Raw genomic sequence first — 24,629 nt, forward strand, 5'->3', positions numbered from 1 at the left:
ACACTTGGAAAAAAATATAATAAGTGAAGTAAGCCAGGCCCAAAGAAACATAAGTCTCATGGTTTCCCTTATTTGCAATAACTATTATATGTCTGAGACAAGCAGAAAAGGTCAAATAAGGTTATGTTAGGTGAAATGAACCCCAAGACAGGGACACAAGTTTTTTTTTTTCTTTCTTGCTATTGTTTTTAACATATTTATAAGATACTACATTATTTTTTGTGGCTTTGTATGTCCCTCCCCCACGGTATAACCCCTATTTTTACTGTATTTGATGTTGGTAAAATTTTGGGAGGGGAAGGGCAAAAACAAGTCGTTTAAATAGGAATACAGGTGGACCTATTGCAACAATGAGATGTACAAGTCGTTATGTCGAAAACGAACTTCACAACTTTGGTGGAGGGAATGGGGGGCAGGGGGATGATAGGAAAGGATGGGAAGGGGAAACAAAGGAGGAGGCTACAATTCTTGATAAGAAATGTACTCATTACCTTTCTCATGTAATTGTAACCCCTCTGTACAGTATTTTCACAATAAAAAACTTATTTTTTTTTAAAGTTACTAGTGGGGTGCTGGTGGCTCATGCCTCAGATCTCAGGAGGCTGAGATCTGAGGATCTCAGTTCAAAGCCAGCCCAGGCAGGAAACACTGTGAGACTTTTATCTCCAATAAACCACTAGAAAACCAGAAGTGGTGCTGTGGCTCAAGCAGTAGAGCACTCGCCTTGAGCTGAAGAGCTGAGGGACAGTGCCCAGGCCCAGAGTTCAAGCCCCATGACCAACAAACAAAAAAAAAGTTACCTTTAACTCTTGTGACAGTGTTTTATATATATACGTATAACCAAGGCTCTTTTATTTTTTTGAACTTCAAATGTTTGGGGGATGAAATTTAACATACCCTTTGATGCATACAGTGCATCTTGATCAGAGTCTCCTCTTCTTCATTTACAGTTGTACAATTTCAACCTAAATGTTTTTTAAAGTAGTACTTAGAGAGCCTCATAAGGGCAATATGTGTAGCTTTATCTGTTCTTTCTTGAGTATTGACAGTCACGATTTCTGTTAAAGGCAGAACTGAACCGTTTCCAAGATACCAAGAGACTCCTTCAAGATTACTACAGCGTGATGGAAGGAAAAGTCCCAATAGAAGACAATGAGGGATTTACGAGAATCCCATTGGTTCAACTTGATGGTAAAGACATCTCAGAAAACCAGCTTAGGTGAGGCTCTTCATAGTATTACGCCATAATTGTTTCTAGATATAGAGCTGTGATTTCAAACTACTACAAATAGAATATCACATTCCTTTTATTACAAATACAGATGGCCAAGATTCTAAAAATCGAACATTTTTTTCTGACTCCAGTGTATCATTGGCTTAAGACTACTAACTTACTTTATTTATACTGTGAAGAGTGTTATTTGTTCCTTTTTATGCACAGATGTTGTATTGTTATCTAGGAGTTCCCCTATTGGACATTTTAGGGGCATAAGTGGATATATAGTATGCACAAATTCTGAACTCGGAAACACTTGCAAAATCTGAGCATCTCTAATAAAGGATTATGAACCTCTATTGTCTTTACAAAAAGATCCATCGTGTGTGTGTGTGTGTGTGTGTGTGTGTGTGTGTGTGTGTGTGTGTGTGTGATGTACATGAGTATGTGGGATGCACACAGGTGTCTGAGGGTGTGATGCACACGAGTATGTGTGGGCATGATTATAGAAATGAAAATGGAATGGAAAATGGGACCTCACTCAAAGATGAGGGAACTGAGAAATATATATACATGTGATTTTGACTTCATGAAACTGAAAGAATGTTTAACTTGATATTAGATATCTGCCAGAGAGAAAGTAAACTTGGTAGTCATACAAAAGAAAAAATGTTTTTAGTCACACAAACAGATCAGTATAACATAGAACTTTGTAGGTAGTTATTTTGAATAACATAATGGATAGAAACATGGTAAGTTTGGGATAACATTGAAACACTGAAAAACTGAACAGATAGAAAATAACGTCATCAAGAAATGTGGGGTAGAGTGGTTGGTAATTCATATGATATAATCTCCAACCAAGAAAAACTAAGAGTTCTTGCTTACTCTTGTAACAAATCAAAATAAAGTAATTTAAAAAACAATTGAAAATCCTCAGTTAGTAAATGTATCAAATGAAAATAAATTGATGAAACATAAAGATGAGTTAAAATAGCATTCTCTCATATCAATAAACATTCAGATGAAAAACTATAAAGCAAAAACAACAAATAAAAATCAAGAAAGTATAGAAATAATTTTTTATTAAGAATATAATTGTGTTAATAAAAATGATAAAAAGTGGATAAGAAGGAATAAAGAAAGAAGTTAGATTTCAAAAACAATGTACAAGCACTGAGTGTCAGGTTTAGTCTTCTAGGAGCTAAGCTACATATTTCACACTGAAAGTAGTATGCTCTTTCTGTAAGTTTGATCAACCAATATATGCAGTAGGAGTAACTCAAACAAAATGTATAGCAATGAATATTTTCAAGTCAAGAACACTTGATTTCAGTTCTGGGTCTGTCACTTCCTAGTTATATGTAAGTAGGTTAAGATAATTACTTATCTGGTCAAATCACTTCAACTCTCCAACTCAGTTTTCCTTGTCTATAAAGCAGGGTTGAGAATCAAAAGATTTGAAAGCTAGACCCAATAAAACTCTCACCAAATGGGGAGTATTAATACTATTCCACAATATGCAATTGTGCCTATTGCATGTGCATGCTTTGTTTTACCTTCCCTTGTTTTTTTCAAGGATTTGAGATCACATGAACACAACTGAATTAGGCCATGTCCTAAATTTCGCTTCTCTCCATACTTCTTCTATTGACCACCCTCTTGGTCCTATCTGGCCACACAAATGCAGGCACATGAATACACAAGAAGAGAAGCCTGTACCCTCATTTTGATACAAACATAAGAGAAATGTTTAGCAAACTGCTGAAAAAGAAATGTGAAACTGAAACAATTAAAACTCTAGAGTCAGTATAAAGCATCAAAACCATCAAAAGGCCAAGTTTCAGTGTCTTCAGTGGCACTGCATTCTGTTCTTAGCATAAAATAGCAAGTCAAGAATAACCGGGAAGCTATTAATGTTGCTTAGTAGAATAAAACCTTCAAAAGAACAACCAGTTCTTATTTTGCACAGACTCTGTACCAATCTCAACCTCAGATCACTCTGTGGCTATCTGCTGGAAATATCAGATAATCAGTATATCAACCAATCAACCAAGCCACAGTCTCTGTAACATACAGAAAGAACCAAGCATAGCAATGAGCATTTTTACGTAGCTTTCCCACTATAGTCCTCCCAACAGCCTTATAAAAAAAGTAATAGTAATAAAGTAACATTATACATAACAGTAGTAACTACTAATTAGTTGATAATAAACAATAAATAATAATAATATATTTGTATATTTCCAAAGGGAGCATAAGTAAAGAAAGACCATGCCCCAAATTCACTTTCTCATAGTGGAAGAGCAGACTAGAATTTTTTTCTAATAAATAAATTATAAGTCTGAATTTTTTCCCAAATGATAGGCACCACTGCTGTGTTTCAAAGTAAGATGATAAAGCATATTTTTGGACAGTGTTTTACATCTAGAGATGATTGCACAAACTTTACATCAACTAATTGGGCATACAAATCACAATTGAACTGGGCTATGATTTAGCATTATTTCATAACTTCACTTGTGGAGGGATGAGCAGTGAATCTCCAGACCTTGCCTTTCTTAGGTGTGGTAGATTGTCAGCAAAGTTTCTGCGAAAGTGTTCTTGGGGCTACCACTTTCCCATTCCTTCCCAAAGTTCTGTCACCATGGAACTGTTCCCATCACAATAATTATTCTACAGTGTGCATCTCTCTCTGTGTTAACCTTTGAGATCCTAGAATGTTCCAAATACACCATATTACCTGGGATAGCTCTGAAATTTCTACATGGGAACAGTAATATGGTAGAGAGAGGGTTGCGGAAGAGCCTAACTGTTCCTATACGTGTCCAATGCCCCAGCTACACCAAATCCTTGCTGCCTCTATTCAATAATCATGTTCAGATCTCACATGTAATCGATGTAACATACATACCTTGTCTCACATGCCTCCTATATAACTTTCTACTTCAAGACTGCAGATGATGCTAGATCTTAAAGAAAAGCCGCACAAGTTCTATTTTGGCTTACTTTGTTCATGGCTGCTTTGTTTTTCATTGGAAATGTTCACTGTGGACAAATTCCAGAGTGGCATTTCTTGATAATATCTAGTATCTTATCTTCTTTGTACTTATTGACATTTAAGTCTGGAAATGATGTTTGGTTGTTTTTGAGTTTCCTTTTTTTAAAATTTTTTTATTGCGAAAATACCGCACAGAGGGCTTACAATTACATGGGCAAGGTAATGGGTACATTTCTTATCAAGCATTATTACCTCCTCCTTTGTTTCCCCTTCCCATCCCTTCCCATCTCCCCCCCCCCACCCACGCTCCCGCCCCGCCCCTGCCTGGCCAAAGTTGTGAAGTTCGTTTTTCAACATAACAACTTGAACATCTCATTGTTTCGATGGGTCCACCTGTATCCCTGTTTACACGGTTTGTTTTTGCCCTTCCCCTCCACAAATTATACCAACATCAAATACAATGAAAGCAGAGGTTATACCGTGGGGGAGGGACATACAAAGCCACAAAGAAATCATCTTATAATATGGTAGAAACAATAGCAAGAAAGAAAAAAAATTTGAATACTTATCTTGGGGTTCTTTTCACCTAACATCGACTTATCTGACCTTTTCTGCTTGTCTCAGACATATACTAGTTATTGCCAATAAGGGAAACCATTGAGTTTCCTCTTTGTAAGAATGTTTAAAGCATGAATATTTAAATATGCTGTTTTATCATCTGTTCTCCTCTGAAATAATGTGTCCAGGTAAACTTTAAAAATGCAAGTTATGCAATAAAACAAAGAAATACAGTTACAAAAACAGAATTCTGTTAAGTAAAATCTTTATGTTTCTTTGGATCATTTTCTGAAGGATTCCTCTAGTCCCTCGAATATCTATTTCTCCGGAAATGGCTACACCCAAACCAAAAGTCAAAGCAATACTGAAAGGCAAGATTGATTACTCACTAGAAAACGTGGAAGCAAACTTTGAGGCTGATGAAAAGTTGGTGATGGACACATGGCAGCAGGCTTCGTTAGCAATCTCTCACATGGTAAGCAGTGCTGATTTTCACATTTTTGTTTAGAGTGTTGGGATCCTATCAGTCATATGCCATAGGATCTTTTCAAGCATTTTATACATGTTTGCCTGTATGCAGTTTTGTTTTGCTTCTGAAAGAAAACAGGAAATCAAATGTTTTAATATTGTAAGTAAGAATTATTTCCAATCATTCAAATCATTTCTTGTATAAATAATTTTGAAAGCTTGAGATCATGCATAAAGTGAACCAGTGCTAGATAGTTTCCTGTGCTGGCAAGGATTACAAGTGAAGTAACCAAAAGGGTCAGTCAGGCCAGTGAAAGAGGCAAGTCAAATGGGAGACAATGGGGAAGGTTGGGACTGTGCTGGCAAACTTTGCTACTTACAAATGACCCAACAGCCAGATTTCCTACTCTTCTAAACAAAAAACAAACCATCAGAAATTCAGCTATTGATTGTAACAGTAGCAAATGAAATCTGATTTTAAAAATACTTTTCAGACACAAGCCAAACAATTCAGTCTCCAATCCTCCTAAACCTGTATCCTTTCCCTAGAGGGTCAGCATTATCTTTTACCTATGGGGTGAGGATTATTATCACATATCTATGGGGCAAGTATTATTATCCCCTTTTCACTGGAGAATTAAAGTTCATGCACATGAATAAACTTGCCTAAAATCTCCCAGAAGGTAAGAGTCAAAATGAAATTTGGACTTAAAACTTTCTGATTTTTAAGGTTTATATCCCTTTCACCCACATTCTGGCTTGTTCCACCAGCCAACCCTCTCCTAATCTGATGGGATATCATCTATCTCTTTTCCATGAACATTACCAATTTCAATTTCATGGTTTAGGGAAGCTTTTCCTTTGAAAATCTGTTCCTTCTCCACCTGTTTCATTCCTGCACTTTATTTAAGTATTTAGAACTAGTTCTTGCCTTTATTCCTGACCAGGCAATTACCACTTTTCCTAACACCCAGCCTTCTGTAATCATAAACTCTGCCTATATTTGTAGCAGTTACTTTCTCTCTTACAAGCTTAGCTCTTTGTATCTTTCTAGTTGTTTTCTAGAATATTCACTACACCACACCCTACAATTTTCCATATCCCCTAATCTAGCCCAGTGCCCCTATGTAGTGTAATACAGTATTAAAGTGCTGTTGCTATTGTACGTACAATACTAATACCAGTAGTAATGATGATGGGACTGGCAGTAATGATTACCACAAAGAACCTAAGATATATGAAACACTACAGAGTAGAAAACCAGATGGAGGGTTTCTAGGAAACAAGGTGGACTACTGTCCATAGAACTACATAAACATAATCTACAAAGTCTTCTACAGCCCATTAAAAATTGCCTGGAAGAGATTGCATAATTTGAATATTATAATGTTTAATAAAATGAATAAATAATATTATAAATATTAGATTATATAAGTATGATTATCATTTGCATCATCTACATGTTGCATATTTAGAGAGGATTGCAGAGCCAAAGAACACCATATCGCTTATGTTTTTCATAGTATTTAACTGTGTTTTTAGGAAAATCTCTTAAACTAAGGCTTCAGTTTCTTCTGTGCAGCAAGGTATTCTTGAAAGATTGAAAAGATCCAACAAAGTAATGTAAATGAAACATTTTAGAAATATTTGATAGAAATTTGTTTTAAAATTTATCATTTCCTTCAGGCTTTAAAAAATCCTAGAAAGCATATGAACAAAAGGAATGCTTACTATTTAATATTACTAATAATTAGATCTTAATCCAGCTTTCACAAGTTTCCAGTAGACTTTGATGACTTGGAGGTCACATGCTCAAAAGCAGACTAAAAATAAATTATACTCATGGTGTTAGCACCCAGAATCCTGGATGTTTCAACCTATCCCTGACAGAAAGCAAATATTTAAGGGAACTTTGAGTTCCTAATGATACAGCATAGATAAATGGATGTGGGCAGAAGAGTACCCTCTGAGATTAGTCCAATTGGAGTAAGAGCACTTTGACAGCTTTTCAATACAAAACTCTTAGCAAGAGCTATCCATTTAGTATGCCATGTTGATTTTTAGCAAAACTTTCTTCTAATTACTAGGTATGCAATGATTTCAAAGAAGTCATATTTATCGCCCACAATGTCAAAGCATTATATTTAAAGTTCTCTCCTGCCTTGGAAGCTAGATTGCTAAATGCATTGCAAATTGTGTTAACTTTTAAAAGAGATCCACAAGTCTTTAAAGGAAGTGGACCAAAAAAATACTCTACAGATTATAATCATTATCATCATCATCGTCATCATCACAAGGTTGTTTACCAAGGAGATAAATCCAATTTTAAAGGAAATTGCTAACTTACCATGATTTGCAAGAAGAGATTCAAAAATGAATTGCTTGCAATTTAGGGGAGAATGTTAACAAGTGTGCTTTCAGCTTTACCAAGAATTTGAAAGTACAGTATATAGCATGAAATCCATTTTTATCAAAAGAACATCTGTAGAAAAAATCAGAAAACAAAAACGATAATACTAGTGTGCTCTTTTAATCTTTCCATATACATTCAAGGTACAGTTGATATAGAAGAAATTGTAAGTTTACTCTATGGAGTATGATTATTTTAGAAGAAAGGTTATCAGTTAATAAGCACTTGAGATCAGCTGTAAACAGAGCGCAGGGACCCAACACTATGGAAAACTATAAAGGCAGGTCTGGTCCTTAGGCCTGGGTAGCTTCATAGACCATTTGAATAATGAGGTAAGATTAAACATTAATGTAACAGTTATGGACAGCTACATGCTAAGCTATGAGGATATAAGACAAGGCAAAAATTATAAGGCAGGAACTGACCGGTGTCTCTGATCCACAAGACTACATGAGGAAAGCATTGTGCCTTGCCATTTGTCTACTAGTCTTCTGCTTTCTCCTCCCTCTCCTTACCCTAATCTCACCAGAAATAATATCAAACTAAGGTACTGTAAGCGTCTGAATAAAAAACAAGCCCTCATTATCCTTCATTTTTGTGTGTGTAAGCTGGGACTAGAGTTTTAACACAGGACCTGTACTTCTCCTCACCTTTTTCTATCTAGGGGTGACTCCAGTGACACAAGCCCTAACATAAAGACTATATATAAATATAAATATGTAGCTCTCTATATGGTATATGTAGATATACACATATATTTATGTTTTCAAATTCAGAAATAGTAATTGCATATATTTTGGCTTACAATGGGATGTTATATTTGTAAACTTTGTGTAATTATTAAGGCTCATCATTCACATTCTGACTTCATTCATTTACCATTCTTTTGAAGCAAGCATATATAAAATCTACTCTTCTGGCAATTTTGAAACCTATAGTACGTAACTATGTTCATCATGTTATGCAATACAACACCAGAACTTATTCCTCCCATCTAACTGAAACCGTGTGCCTTTTAACCAGCATCTCTCATCTCCACAACTCCTCTGTCCAACCCACTGTCTCTGGGGAGACATTCCCTTCTCTGTTTCTATTAGATGATACATGTGACATTATGCAGTATTTATTGTTCTGTGCCCAGAATTTTATACTTGGTCCATCTCTGCTTCATCTCTGCTGTACTGACAACAAGGTTTGCTACCACCTACAGGCAGAGCTAATGTCAGAGGAGAGTTGGAGGAATCCTAGAAAGGCTTGGCTCTTCTGAGTAAAGGCTTCCTTACTCCTGGCTTGCATGGGATATAAATACACACACAGTTACAAGAACACTTTTGATTTTTTTTTGTCAATTGTGAGGCTTGAACTCTGGGTGTGGGCACTGTCACTGAACTCTTCAGCTCAAGGCAAGTTCTCTGTCACTTGAGCCACAGTGCCACTTGCAGTTTTCTGCTGCTTATTGGAGATCAGAGTCTCATGGACTTTCCTTGCCTGGGCTGGCTTTCAACCGTGGCCCTCAGACCTCAGCCTCCTGAGTAGCTAGGATTACAGGTGTGAGCCACTGGCGCCCAGCTACAAGGACACTTTTGAGACTGAATGGAGGGAAAAGAAAGGAGCTGGAAAGTCAACTGAAAGAGGAAGCCAGGATTTATGAGATTAGCTTTGAGGAACAGATCATCCTCACCAGCACTGAGCCTTCTAGCTAATCTTAAAATGGAAGCCCAGTATTCAAGTCTTCATAACTCAATTGCCATAGGGCACACATTCTCTAAAGTCGGCTAAGGGGGTATGAAAATAGATCTCATTTTGTGTACAAGGCACAGACACATAGCACATAAGTAGATACAGTTTCATAAATATTAAAATTTCATAGAAATTCTATTAAGAGAAACTATAACAAAATCTCCATACTGGGCCATTAGAATGACAATTAAGAAATGCTGTTTTAGGGAATATTAACGAGGGTTATTAAACTCATAGTCTGAGGGTTTTTGTTGTTGTTTTTTGGGGGGTTGTTGGTTGTGGGCCTGAACTCTGGGCCTGGGCACTGTCCCTCAGCAATTCAGCTCAGCTCTTCAGTTCAAGGTTAGCCTTCTATCACTTGAGCCACAGCGCCACTTCCGGCTTTTTCTGCTTATGTGGTGCTGAAGAATCGAACCCAGGGCCTCATGCATGCAAGGCAAACACTCTACCACTGAGCCACCTTCCCAGCTCTTCTGAGAGTTTTTTTTTTTTAAGAAGGTTTGCATATCAATGGAGTTTTCACTGTCTGCGGAGGGCAGCAATGAGGACACCTAGTGATACTCTACAGGCAGGATTTTGAGAAATTGAGAACCTCCATTCAGATAGAAATGGGAAGCAGAATATTGGGGACAGTGACAGAGCTGCTAAAATGTGCTTTGGAATAAATGAATATAAGGTCATGGGGAATAAGGTTTCAAAGGAAAAAGGTTTCAAAGGAAGCTGGTGATCGCTAAATCCAAAAGGTTAGTATACTTCCTAAATGTTCCCCTAACCACACTGATTGCTTTGACCCAACTAGGTAGCTGCTGAAATTCATCAGAGGCTCATGGAAGAAGAAAGCTTAAATCAGCCACCAGAATCAAACGAAAAGTCTCCTCAGCCTGGTGCAAGTAAAGGCAGAAAGGAAAAGGAAACACTCAAGAAGAAAAAGGATGAAAAGAAAGCAAAAGGTATTCATGGTTTTAGTGCTCAGACTCCTGGGCTCTTCAACCTCTTCTTGGCAAGAAACAAATCTTCAACCAGACACATTATCTTCTGAGCCACTAGGGGACTTAGGTTGGAAGGTAATATTACTTAACCTTATGGAGAAATCTACCACAAACATTGTCCCCCTGTGATGTCTTCACTTGTACATTTCTAAGTTCATATAAAGCAAGACAGGAAGTGGAAGCACATATACATCATATTTATGACCTGAAATGCCCTAACATAGGTGCCAAGAACACAACTGTGAATTGCAAAAACAAAAGCCAAAATCATAGCTCTGTCCTAGTATAAATAGTCTAACAGCAGAGATAGACATTGGCAGTCATTTTTCATTAATAATTTTACATTTTTATTAGCATATAATAATTTCATTGTGGTATTTTCATACATGCACATATGACATCATCTCTATTATTCCTGTCACTCCACTGCCTCTTCTAAAAACAATTGCAAGTGAGATTGGAATATATTGCTTGTCACATACACCTTGCCTTCCTACAAGGTTTCACAAATGTGCTTTTCTAGCTAGCACATTGAGAATTCGCGAGAAGGGTTATCAATAATTCACTAGGCAAGGCTTAGCTTTCTCCATCCTAAATCACGGATGTTTATAACAGAATTTTTCATTAGTACTCATTTTGTCCAAGTACCACAGACATACACACACGCGCGCGCGCACGCACACACAAACACTCAATAGTTAATATTTGACTCAGCCTCCATCATTTTCCTTTCAGGTAAACTCGAATCTGCTACAGAATCCACCCCTGTACTGTTATCACCCTCTAAAGAAAACATCGAAACTCAAAATAGAAGTGAACTGAAGGTGAGAATCAAGGAAGAACATCTTGCTGCCCTGCAATTTGAAGGTAATGGAGGGCACCAGGGCAGTTGGTGCTGTTTAGTGCCAAGTAAACCCATAGCCAAATAGCCCACAAGAGGCTCATCATAACCTCAGACTGTGTCTACAAGAACATGGGGCTGACACTGGAAAGACAGCAAGCTCCCATAAGTAACAGTAACACAGTGAACCTCACAAATCCCCAGCCCTGAGGCAAATGAAGACACCTGCTTGTCTCCTATTATCTGTCCTCACATCTGGTTCCAGTGGTTTTCAGTAGACTTCTTTTAGTTCATCCAATTCATGAGACCTGTTGCAGTGAAATTCACTCATTCACATAAAAAGTTGTTGGGCCAAATCCCCTTGTGATTGCTTGGTGCACCTGCAAAAATGCACAAATATAAAACAAATGAACAAAATTAAAGCTCAATCTAGAAGAAGAGAAATTAAAACAATGACTTATATGTTTTATATTGGAAATAGCCATGTAGAACACTAGATGCAAGAGATTGGAAAGAAAGGATGCTGATCAACTGGTGGCTCACACCTACACTCTGTCTACTCAGGAGAGCGAGGAAATAGTTGAAGCCAGCCAAGGCAGAAGAGATGGTAAACTCCATCTCCAAAATGACCGGCAAAATGCTAGGCTGGAGGCATGGCTCAAATAGTTGAGATCAAGCTGAGCAAACAAACCTATTAACCTAAGAGCCCTAGGTTCAAATCCCAATATGGTCAAAAAGAAAAAAAAATTAGAAAAGGAACTGATGTGTGAGTTATACTGGAAGAATAAGGAGTTTTCCCAGGAGGCAATTTGGGTAGAAATTCAGAGAGGACATTTGCGAGGACTGAGAGGAGTAAGGAATGCATTCTATTTGGTAGTCTATTTGGTAGTGACTTAGCTCAGGTAGATGAGGCATATTTTAGAAAGGAGTGACTTTGCAGAAGGGAAGCCAAACCATGGATGATGTAATAGGTGCAGCCATTGGCAACTGGGAGCTAATGGAAAAAATGGGGCCAAAGAAAGTGATTATGACCATGATAGCAGATGATGCAGATTATTCAGATTCCTCTGGATAGTGGTGTGTGGATTTGAACTTGAGGAGGGGAAATAAGTCAGTAGAAGCAAGGCTGAGGCTGTTCCAAAAGTGAGAGATAGTCAGTACACAGATAAGGTCAGTGGCAATTGAAAGAGAAATAGTGAAGATCAGAAAGCTTTTTGGAGTGAAGCACACAGTTCTTACAATGAACTAGGAGCAACAATAAGCCCAGAGACAAATTCCACTCTCATTTTCACAATGTAGAGAAATATGATGGCATTGCTGCCCCCAAGATTCTAAAGGAGGGAGAGAATAAGCAAAAGATTTTATGCCCCTACTTTTGAAACTCAGAGATGTTTTTGTCATTTTATTTATTTAAAAATCATTACTGTTAGAAATTATAGCAGATATAAAACTCAAGTGTAGCTCTAGCTTCATTTCTCAAATGACTTAAACTACATTTGGCTTCTTAATGAGATGGATGTGACCTTACCTATACTGATATATTAAACATGCACCTGAAATTTCACAAATCAAAGCATGAGTATAAAAATGAATTTGCGTCATCATGTTCTATAAGCATATAGTATTATATTAATTAATAGGCTTCATTTAATATCTTGATACATTTATATAATATACTTTTGTCATATTCAAACACATATATTACTTTCTCTTATCTGCCCCCATTTGCCTTCTCCCAATTCTTTTCAAATAGTTTCATTTCCACTATCATGTTTTTTAAAAATAGACATCTTATTTGAGACAAACATGCAATCTTTCTGAGTCTGGCTTATTTCACTTATGGCTTATTTCTCTTTTAATATAGAGATAGCCACACAGTTTCGACTAGAACTGATCAAGGCAAAAGCATTGAGTGTCCTTGAAGATTTAATCACAAAGGTGGTGGATGTCTATAAATTCATGGAAAAATGGCTTGGGGAGAGGTACTTGAATGAAATGGCCAGGTAAAGTACGACATTTTTAAAAAGACACTGCTAATCCTCACTGCCAAAAGTGATAAGGATTTTTAAAGTGTTCACAAATTTAAATGAAAATGAAAATTTTGGCCTTTAGGAAATCACTCTTAGAAAGGCATGAGACCAGCTTTACTATTGAATTTGCATTGCCTCTCTTCACACAGTAAATTATGTGTGAAAAAAGTAGTTGGGCACCAGTGGCTCATGTCTATAGCCCTGGCTACTCAAGAGGCTGAGATCTAAAGATTGTAGTTTGAAACCAGCCCAGGCAGAAATGCCTATGAGACTTCTCTCCAATAAACTACTGAAAAGGCAGAAGTGGAGCTGTGGCTCAAGTTGTAGGGTCTTCACCTTGAGCAAAAGAAGCTGAGTTCAAGCCCCAGAACAAGCACAAAAAAAAAAGTAGAGTATCCAGTTTTGCATTTTATTTGCGTTTAGTTTTCATAAAGCTCAATGGGAACCTTACTTTACAAGGTAGGATATAATTTTCCATATTTTTCAAATGTAAAATAATACTTTCCATCTTTCTAAGGTAAACCCTGTCAGAGTTAATAGTGTGAGATTAAGAAGTCATTCACTGAAATGTTTTACTAGTTGGACTGATTCCTTGGTAAACTCAACATTCCGTTCTCCTTTGCTGTTCAGTTAGAAGGAATTTCCAGAGTCTGATTACTATTGAGGGCAGAAGATTTCATCGTCTTACTTCTCCCCTTGAAAAGGCATGAAGATCCAGCTTAGAGGAGAAGAAAGGCCCTCATCCGAGCATCCAGGAGACAAGGATTGCTCTAGTGTCCATTGCTTTGAACCTTATTATCAGCTTCTACAAGAGGCAATTTGCCAGTCATTGTATTTCAAAGATTTCTACTTAAGCTGTATTTTGTAATGCACTACAGTTTGCAATAAACATTTACTGAAATTTTAGCAGTTACATATAAATAGGATTCAAATAGCAAGTATTCTCAGAAGCAGTAATTACCATCTTAAAACAAAACAGTTTTTATGGTTTGTTTTCCCCAGATCTTGTCTCATAATCAAAGTTCTACTATAAAATCTTCAGCCTAGTTGTTTAGAAATCTTGTTCCATTGGTTCCTCCCATAAAAAAAACCAGAGTTAAAGAAGATTCTAACACACATTGCAGTAGTAATATATTTAATGTAATCACATGGCTGAATGGCCCAAGTCTATTACCATCAGCCTCACAAGCAGTAATTCTCAGTCCTGTTCTGTGCTAGCTACTTACAAATCAAACTATTTTGTCTTCGTTGGAAGGATTCATAGCTTCTATCAAGTATAAATGAATGTTGTTTTTAGATGGTATACCTGTGTTTCTTTTGTGTATATCTCTGTCTCCAGAATTATGGATGCCATCTTATGTTGTGGCTGCAAGAAATGAAGGAGTTAAAAACCTAGCATATAATGGGAAGTGACAGCGACAGAGAGGAGAAAGAGACACAGAGGAAAGTAGAGAGAGAGAAAAAAAACAGGCACAGAGAGACACAAAGAAGAGTCTCCCTTTGAACTCCAAATCTATTTTTTCTGGCATATTTTCCCATCCACTAGATGGTGCACACTTGCCTGAAATCTCGGTTCTGATTGGATCTCAAGCTGGATCCAATCAGATCTCGAACAGAAATCAATCAGAGCCAATGTCCCAGACAAGAAACACCATAAGTTTATGAACTAATCAGCTACCACATAGTAAATGAACACTCACAAAGATGGCATTCAGGAGTTGACTTAAAGGGTATCTTTTGGAAGACAGCAACTAATACTACTTACTAAATTGTCACTATGGATATTATGTAAAGGTAGTTGAAATATGTTTTCTTATATCTAGTTACAAATAATTGTATTGTTCTAACAGTCATATTTTACCAACCCACCATATTAACTTATTCAGGTTCAAATTTAGAATGAAATCTACTTTTGATAAAATCTTGCTTAGATAGTAAACTATGTTCCAATATTAATAGTAAAAAAAGAATAGATTCTCTTTTGGCTCAATTTGTTAAAAATATGTGAAACTATGAGCTATGTAACAAGCATATATGTTTTAAATTTGCATTGGACATTGACCTTATGTTAAATAGATTTAAAGAAAAGTTAAAATATTGTGTAACTTATGCATAGCATTCATTTCATATATATGTGTTATAAGCAAATATTAATCTAATAGCATCTTTAGCAGAGATAACTTTATTCCTTTTACTGCTTTCAGTGTAGAAAAATTAACAGAAGTAGCTCGCTATCACATTGAAACATCTACAAAAATTCAGAATGAGCTTTATTTAAGCCAAGAAGTTTTCTTCATAAATGGTGATGTAAAAGTCTTCCCAGATCCTCCACCACCAACACGTCCACCACCTATAGAAAAGGAAGAAAATGGCACCTTGACCATCGAACAGCTTGATAATCTTCGAGATCAGTTCTTCGATTTGGCACCTAAAGGTAGGAAAATGAATTGTCATTGAAAAAAAAACACTAAAAAGATTATGAGTAACCGGGATGGGTATCACTTGGCCACAAGAAACATGAGTTCTGTGGGAGAGCAAGGCAATACATAGCCCTCAAACCTGTTCTGACCTATTAGCATAGACTGTGGATATGAATTAAACAGACAGGAGAATCAGATTGACTCACACTTGAGGAGTGTATCAGTCTTCATTCCTGGTAATTCTTCCCTATTGTCCTTTTCTCCCTCTTTCTAGAGGGAATGTGTGTGTATGTATGTATGTGTATATATATATATATATATATATATGTATATATATATGTATATATATACATATATATATACATATATATATACATATATATACACATATATATACACATATATATAATACTGATATATATGTATATATGGGTATAACATATTGTATATAATATATGTGTGTAAGTTATATATAAAGAATATTAAGAAAAATATATCTTCTTTTTCCCTCCTTGCATCATAGACAATTCATAGACCAAAATGATGTATTTACAAATTTTCCCTTGTGAATTAATTTGTGTGTGCATGTACATGTTATTTTATGCATGTGTATATGTGCATACTGTTTTCTGCACAAAAATTTCAACTCCACATTCTATCATGACTTTTTAGCTCTTGTACAGGATTTCAAAACTCAAGTGTTTTCTAAAAGTTGGAATTAATACATGATCAATCATGTAGCATTATCATCTCAACTCTTTAAGAATGAATACTAAGATATTTGAGCAATTTATCATCCAAAATTCTACTGGTTCAAAATTCTCATACACACATTGAACTAGGTTGCAGCTCATTAAACTGTTTATTTTATCTCCAAATATATTTTACTTATTGGTAAACCATAACTTTTTATAAGTTCAGTATTAGCATGATTTCATTCTAAGAAGCTTTTCATAACTTCAATATTAACATGATTTCATTTTTAAGAAATTAATCCAATATTTCCAGAGATCTGTATCAATTATCATTGATTTAAAAAAAGAACATGATGGGCTGGGAATGTGGCTTAGCGGTAGAGTGCTTGCCTAGCATGCATGAAGCCCTGGGTTTGGTTCTTCATACCACATAAACAGAAAAAGCCAGAAGTGGCTCTGTGACTCAAGTGGTAGAGTGCTAGCCCTTGAGCAATAGAAACCCAGGAGAGAATAAACACTTTATCAAAGTGCTCAAAAGCAAAGCATAGGAGAATCAATGTGCAGTGAGTGAGGTTGGTCAGAGAAAAATGTAATTTTAAATATACTATATAAAATTATTGACAGAAATGATACCCTCTGATTAAAATCTTGTGAATGATGAGTATCAGGATATAACAGAGCTAACGCTTAAAGAGCTTTCTGCCTGTTATTGGTTAATCAAATTGAAGTCAGTCTTCAGTTAAAATGAAATGCCCTTGTACAAATATTTGAAGATAATAATGAAAAAGAAGTGTTCATAAAATAACCCTTACTGGATGCAATATTGAATCACACATTGTAATATAGAAGTTTAAAACTCCTTTCCTGATTAAATCCTCCTTTTTGATGATTCTAAATCTTCTTTGGCAAAAGTGTTATACATAAAATATTGTTTGTTGTACATTTTATGTACATAAAATATTGCTGTTTACATGTTGACTCAGGTCAAATGAAATGAATCCAGTGATCATGCTTGCATTTTTGCTGCCACTGAGCAAAGATCTGTCCATGTATTGGAACAATAATAAATGAACAATGGGTCTGAGAACCATTTTTTTCTATTGACTATCCAGGAATCATCCTGTGAGTGCTCTCCCAGGATAGAGTGAAATAGGGTGACTGTTTTCTGAATCATAACAATAGCCAGCTTTGGCATGACCACCATGTGTCGAGCCCTGTGCTAGCATTTTCTGTGCAGCAATTCTTAGCATCTCAACCTATAATGGGATGTCTGAAGTCACACTGCTCTTTCTCAAGTCTACTTCTTGTTAAATGATCTTCATAACACTTGGAGCAATTTATTGAATTTCCCGCCTCTTCCTCTGCAAAATGATGGTAATGATACACAATCACTATAAAGATTAAAGAAAGTTATATATTTAATGTCTTTAGAAAGAGTATAAAACAAATAATATAGTAACATTAAGTCTTCCTGAAATTGGATCCCAGTCTCATAAATTCTTGACACTTAGTAAGTCAATCTTCTTCAGAAAACTTTATAAAGTAGTTTAATGTTTCCACTGGAAATTTTTTTGAAAAGCGATGTGAAAACCCCTAGAAATCCACTGAAATAGTGATTATTTTGTAACAACTGTTGGAATACAACCACAAAACTCATGCAATTTAATTATATATAAGCTACTGTCATATAATGTAATTTTACTAACGTCATATTAGTGTATAATATTTAGAATTGTACAATGCTGATTAAGACCTTTATTACTACCTAAAATGTTATTTGGTGTTCTGACCTAGTAGGTACCTAATATTGTCCTGGAGGGATTCCACACAAAAAGAGAAATCTATCCCACATAGTAGACTAAAATCATAAAGTAGTGTGGATCCCTGAGGAGTGTGAGCATCCAAAACAGAAAACACTGAGGTTGTGTGCTGCAGTAAACTCTGCTAGGAACATCTTGTCTCCAAACACCAAATGGCAAGCATATTGGGGAGACAGCCTAGCTCTGGGAGAAGCAAATTGTAGTCTATTGAAACTGGAACATTTTAAGTGTTCCCTTATCCCCACTTAAAATTATCAGAACTTCTTTTCCTTGTAAATTCATTGGTACTCTGTGTGATGCCTGTAAAGATTTGGTTCATCGCTATTTTGGCCTCTACTGAGAGTCTGTGTTGAAAGAGTACTAGCAAATCCTCAACTCTCACTGTTTCTTCAGAAGAGGAAGTATTTGGGTGTACAAGGCCTGTAACATCTTGGAAAAGAATTCTCCTTTGAAAGAGTCTCTTGGAAACTCTTAGATGCAGTGACTGAGTGCAGTGATAGAGGATGTACATTCAGAATGCTAGCTGCAGTAGCTAATCTGGATCATTCAGCTTCTAAGATCTTGCTAGAGTTCCAAAAAAGAATTGGCCCTTGCTCCTTCCTTGGGGCATCATAGGTGCAGGGCACAGAAAGCTTTTCAGATTGGCACCCCTGAGAAAGCAAGTCAAAGAATGGCATTGCAGGAAAAAGAAGAGATAGAAGACATAGAAACTGTGGGGTCATAAAACAGCAAGCCACGCAGGGTGAGATAGTAAAAAGCCACAATCAGTGAGGTATCTTGAGACGCTTCCAAAAGCATTTGAAGCTAACTGAAATGGAGAATACTTCCAAAAGGGTACAAACTATGTCTGCGAGAGCAACAGACACCAAATTGTTCTACAAAGACTGCTATAAGTTTTTTATTATAAAAATAGTATACAGAGGAGTTACAGTTACATGAATAAGGTAATGAGTACATTTCCTATCAAACATTGTTACCTCCTCCTTTTACTCCCCCTACCATCCCTTCCCTCCCCACCTTCCCAACTCCCCTGTCACCCCCTAAGTTGTAAAGTTCATTTTCAACATAGTGTCTTAGACATGTCATTGTTACAATAGGTAAATCTGTATCCTTGTTTCAGCATTTTGTTATTTCCCTTCCCCTCCCCAAATTAGAAAAATGTATATACAAGATGCAGGGCACTGACATCAAATACAGTAACTTTTTAAGCATATTTTGATCCAAAAATTGCTTATAATTACTAAAATTAAATTAAATTTTCCTAAAAACAAAAGATATAGAAAGCCTATTTATAAAGGGGTTATTACAGAGACATAAGTATTATTAATAGGAATAGCTTCCTGTGTGTAATACGGAGGAATCCCAGAAAAGGGTGTATGGTGCCCCTTCCTAATGATCTCTCAATGGTGAACACCTTTCTCAAGAGAAGACTGGGATCATGGAAATGTACAGTGAATGCAGCAGCCTGTGTATCTAGCAAAACTGTCCACAGGAAGTTTCAAAATGTTGTCAGGATGAAAGATTCTTGAGAAGTAAATGAAAACTTATGCTCCCTATGGCAGATAGTGTCTTCTAGAGAATCTGCCTTTAAAACTAAAATATAACAACTAGTTAAATCAGTCATTTAACCAAAGACTGATTTTCTCATCCTTTCCTTCATTAACTTGCCAGTATATATTTGTGTACAGCAAGCATCAAACATAACCTAGTGTAAAAGATTGGTAAACACTCCAATGCTTAGGTAAAAAGATGAAGGCAGTAGCTGGCAACTACATTGAGACTAATTTTAAATAAAACACAACAATACCTGGACCTTGAAAGCAAACAGAGAAACTGAGTACCAGTGGCTCAGAACTCTAATCCAAGCTACTCAGAATGGTAGGTCTGGAGATCACAGTTCAATGCCAGCATATGCACCAAAGCCCTCAAGACTCCATCTCCAATAAACCAGCAAGAAATGTTGAACTGCAGGCGTGGTTCAACTGATAGAGTTACAGCTGTGGGTGAAAAAAAAAACCAAGTGGAAGGAAGGAAGGAAGGAAGGGAGGGAGGAAGGGAGGGAGGGAGGGAGGGAGGGAGGGAGGGAGGGAGGGAGGAAAGAAGGGAGGGAGGGAGGGAGGGAGGACAGCAGTGATCTGTACAATGTACAAATGTGATTAAAAGATAAAACAGAAGATGTAAATAGAGTATGAAAGTTAGAGAGACATCAACTAATACAAAGATTATTATTATATTATTATTATATCAAAGAGACAAAAGATAGATTATAATAATCAAGTAAAAAAGATTTATTTTCATATAATATTTATTAAATATTCATCAGATATCTAGACATGATGGAGCAGAAAACAATTTAGTGTAATTCTGATATAGAAGTGTTTAAACTAGATAGCTTAGCTTGGCCTTGAATTCATGATCCTCCTGCAAGAGCTGCTAGTTTGAGGAGATGCTTTGTTTCAGGGAGATATTTTAATATAATTATCATACAAACACATATTAATTTTTTCATTATGTATAGTTATTAGTATAAGTAATGGTGCTTCAAACTAATGATTTTGTTATTTTCAATGGTGCTAAAATGATAGACAATCTGTAGAAACTGAATTGGAAAATTTCATTTGAGTACTTTTCCCATACCATCTTCACGTAGTACAATATTCTCTGATGATCCAGGGAAGCAGCAGAGAAAAACAGCTCCCACTCAGTCCCCGGTCACAGGGGAATAGCTATCTGGTATTGTGCACAGAGTAATGCAAAGCAAAGACGTTCAGGAGGTTAAATGTGATTGATGCATTTTCAGCTTAAGATGTTTTCAGTTCATAATGGGATCATGGGGTTGTCACTCCATTGTTAGTCAGGGAGAGAATCTGTCATCTGACAATCAGTAAGGTCAATAAACTTGTATAAGAGGAAAGTACACATAATCTTATTCCTCTTCCTTCATGGAAAAGCTGTTTCTTGAGGATTTAGTTTGAGCAACTTTTATTTTATTTGTCTTCCATCAAAATAAATGTATATTCCTTCTCTAAAAGGGGATCAAATATACATGAAAAGTACACTTCCAAAATCTGAGATTTTGTCTCACCCCAGTTATTGGCCACCCTCAAGAACTTGAACAAAAACAAATGTTGGCAGGGATGTGGGTGACAAGGTAAGCTATTACAACCACTCTGGAAGTAGGTTTGGAGGGATGTGGGTGACAATGGAAGCTATTACAACCACTCTGGAAGTAGGTTTGGAGGTTCCTCAAAAAAACAAACTTTCTTATGACTTTTCTTATGAACTTTCTTATGACCCACCCATACCATTCCTGGGCAGCTACCTAGAACTTTACAAGTCAGAATACATTAAGACACTGTGCATCCATGTTCATTGCTGCACTATTCACAATAGCCAAGTGATGGAAAAGCCTAGATGCCCTACAGCAGAGGAGTGGATTAGTAAAATGTGGTATTTATACACCATGAAATTTTACTCATCCATTAGAAAGAATAAGATCATGTCATTTGCAGGGAAATGAATGGACCTAGAACAAATCATGCTAAGTGAGGTAAGCCAAGCTAAGAAAGAAATGGGGCATGTCTCCTCTTGTATGTGGAAGCTAGATCCAAAATATAACTAGACATGATAACCTATACAGGACTCAGGAATTCACACACAGTCAGCCTAAAGAAGGATACCCCAGGGGAAAGAACCCAAAGGTATAACTTCTCTGAACACTTAAAGTACCACCTATTAAAAGGAACTACAGGAAATGGAAACATGTTTTCTTTTTCTGTTATTGTTGTTACTGTATTTGTTGTTGGTAGTGGTGGTATTTGCTTTTGCTTTGGATTTTTTTTTTATTCTTGTGGCGGAGGGGACACAGGAAGGGAGACAGGGTGAGCAAATATAATCATGCTATTCAGTCTACACTATGTAAAAAATGAACTATGAAACTTGTGGGCAGGGATGAGAGGGGAAAACTGGGAGAAAGGAAAGGAAAGAGTGACATTGTCTAAAACCAGAAATGTACTCACTACCTGACTTATAAAATGGTAACCTTCTGTACAATACATAATAGTAACATGATTGTTTTTAAAAAATGGGCTTTTTAAAAAAGCTAAAAGCTGCTTGGAGCATTAGATACAGGTTGTCTATGAAACTTCACGGCAAGCCTCAAAACCTGATGTTCTTTGGACTTGGTCAGAGAAGGAAAAGTCCAAGATTATGCACTGATTAGTATTTTTTCTCCTCATCCTGAGAGAGAGAGAAGAACCATAGATCAAAATGGTGCTTCTCTTTCACATGAAAAACCAAGCCTAGCTTGTCTTCCCTAATAGTGACACTCACAGACATGTGTGGATTCCAGCTGCTCTGCTCCTGATCATCACCAACACTCAATGGATAAACTTCTTAGCCACAAAATAGTGTTAATGATAATTGGTCTATTTTCCTAACTATAAGTAGGGGTAATGGTTGCTAAGAACTAAATGATGAATGAGCTAAAGCACTTATCAGATTACATGTTACCTAATAAACATTTGATAGCATTTCCCAGGAATCATAACCGTGCATGGGACAGGGAAGGAGGAGGGGAAGGGTGGGCGGGAGGAGTTTGAGCACAACTGAGGATAAGCACTGTGGTTGTTGTAAAAATAACTACGCAGAGTTGTTTTAAAGGCAGGGATCCTCCAGATGGTATGATTCGATTCACCCAAAAGCAGAAACAGACACAAAAACTTGACTACTACCTTCCAAACAGAAACATTCAATTTCTGAAAATTTGGCTAAAAAAATATCCTTGGCTTGTGTATGATGAGTTTTTAAATCTGATGTTCTGCGCCCTGTGTCGTAAGCATGGAGTAAAGTCAGGGGGAAGTCAAGAGAGCTTTTTCCATGGAACTGACAACTTCAGGACGGAATTCCTCAATGCCCATCACCTCAGCGAGGCACACGCCAAGGCTTCATTAATGGAAGCGACAAGTGGCTCTCCAGGGAACCGAGCTGCCACCGATCTAATGGTGAGGACCATGAGCAGAGTAACTCTGGGCAGAGTAGAGAACTTATTCAGATCATGCCACGCCATTGCCAAGACTGGCCGCCCCCTCAAAGACTTTATTTGGATGTGCAAGTTGGATGATATGAAGGGTGTCGATATTGGCCTCGTGTTCAGGACTAACAAGTCAGCGAGAACGTTTACCTATTTTATTGCTGAGGTAGAACGGAAAAATCTTAGACAAAAGCTAGAGAAAAGTAAATTTTTCTCAGTCATCAGTGATGGATTCATCGACAGTTTCATTGAGGAAGCCAAACTTGTCTATGTGCAGTTTGCACACGCAGGGAAAGTGCATTGTCAAATTGTGGGGGTCCATACTGTGGAGGAAAAAGACCCTCTGGCAATAAAAACTGCCATTGAGAAAACTCTAGAGGTAAATCTTCAAGTTAGGCTGTCCAGCCAAGACTGGGCCAAGAAATTAGTTGGATTTGGAAGTGATGATGCCCCTGAAAAAGAAGAAGGGAAGGAGCTGGCCTTACTTTTAAGAGAAATCCAACCATGTGTCCAGACTGTATACTGCTTAGCACATCAACTTGAACTCTCTTACAAGGCAGTGTTCCAGAACATCCCTCTCTACAATGCTCTCCAAGATCTCCTTCACAGCATTTACCATTTCTATCAGAATTCTACTGTTCATAAGAGTTCTCTGATAATAGCCTTCAAAGGCCTTCACCTTCAACCTGTGATGCCTTCTCAAATTGGAGGCCCGCGATGGCTTTACAGACTGCAGGCAGCCCTCCAGAACTTTCTCAAGGGATACCCAGCAATTGTCCAGCAACTGCAGTCAGTAAGTAATTCTTTCTTCCACGTCGTAACAAAAAATACTTTCATTTCATTTCTCAGAATAATGTGTTTTGAGAAGGATAAGCACATCATTGCTGATCTTGTGTTACAGGCCGATGAAGGCAGATGGGATACCAATGAACAGAAAGCCAAAGAACTCCTCAATCTTCTTCTCCAAGCTGACATCATCAAGTTTGCCCATTTCTTGGTGGATGTCATTAATGTCCTTACCATTCTGTCCCGGGTCAGTCAGAATAGAAATTCCTCAATTGCAGACATATTTGCCACTTTGGAGTCAACACTGAAAATGCTCCAGATTTATCAAACAAGGTGAGGGGTTGGGATGACCTGAGGACCCATCATCCAGTTATACATGAGAGACATGATTTTCTGGGTGATTTTCTATTTAATTCTTTGAGCTCTCTCTCTCCCTCTCCCTCTCCCTCTCTCTCTCTCTCTCTCTCTCTCTCTCTCTCTCTCTCTCTCTCTCTCTCTCTCCCTCTCTCTCTGTCTCTCTCTCTCTTTCTCTCTCTCTCTCTCTGTCTCTCTCTCTCTCTCCCTCCCTGTCCCACCTTTCTCCTTTTCCCCTCTCTCCCTCTCATGTCCTTCGCCTCTGTCTC

General features: G+C 37.1%; 1 protein-coding gene across 1 annotated transcript in view; it reads left to right on the plus strand.

The window, feature by feature from the left end:
• The window catches only part of Spef2 (sperm flagellar 2), a 158,885-nt gene that overhangs the window by 108,904 nt on the left and 25,352 nt on the right, over positions 1-24,629 (plus strand). Inside the window, exons 24-29 of the mRNA XM_042690529.1 lie at positions 1,068-1,219; positions 5,070-5,250; positions 10,193-10,343; positions 11,118-11,249; positions 13,088-13,226; positions 15,458-15,687. Of these exons, the coding sequence (XP_042546463.1) occupies positions 1,068-1,219; positions 5,070-5,250; positions 10,193-10,343; positions 11,118-11,249; positions 13,088-13,226; positions 15,458-15,687 (985 nt within the window). The remainder of the gene's footprint in view (positions 1-1,067; positions 1,220-5,069; positions 5,251-10,192; positions 10,344-11,117; positions 11,250-13,087; positions 13,227-15,457; positions 15,688-24,629) is intronic.

The sequence above is a fragment of the Dipodomys spectabilis genome, unplaced genomic scaffold, assembly GCF_019054845.1.
Source record: "Dipodomys spectabilis isolate Male_0828 unplaced genomic scaffold, ASM1905484v1 ptg000138l, whole genome shotgun sequence".
NCBI lineage: Eukaryota > Metazoa > Chordata > Mammalia > Rodentia > Heteromyidae > Dipodomys > Dipodomys spectabilis.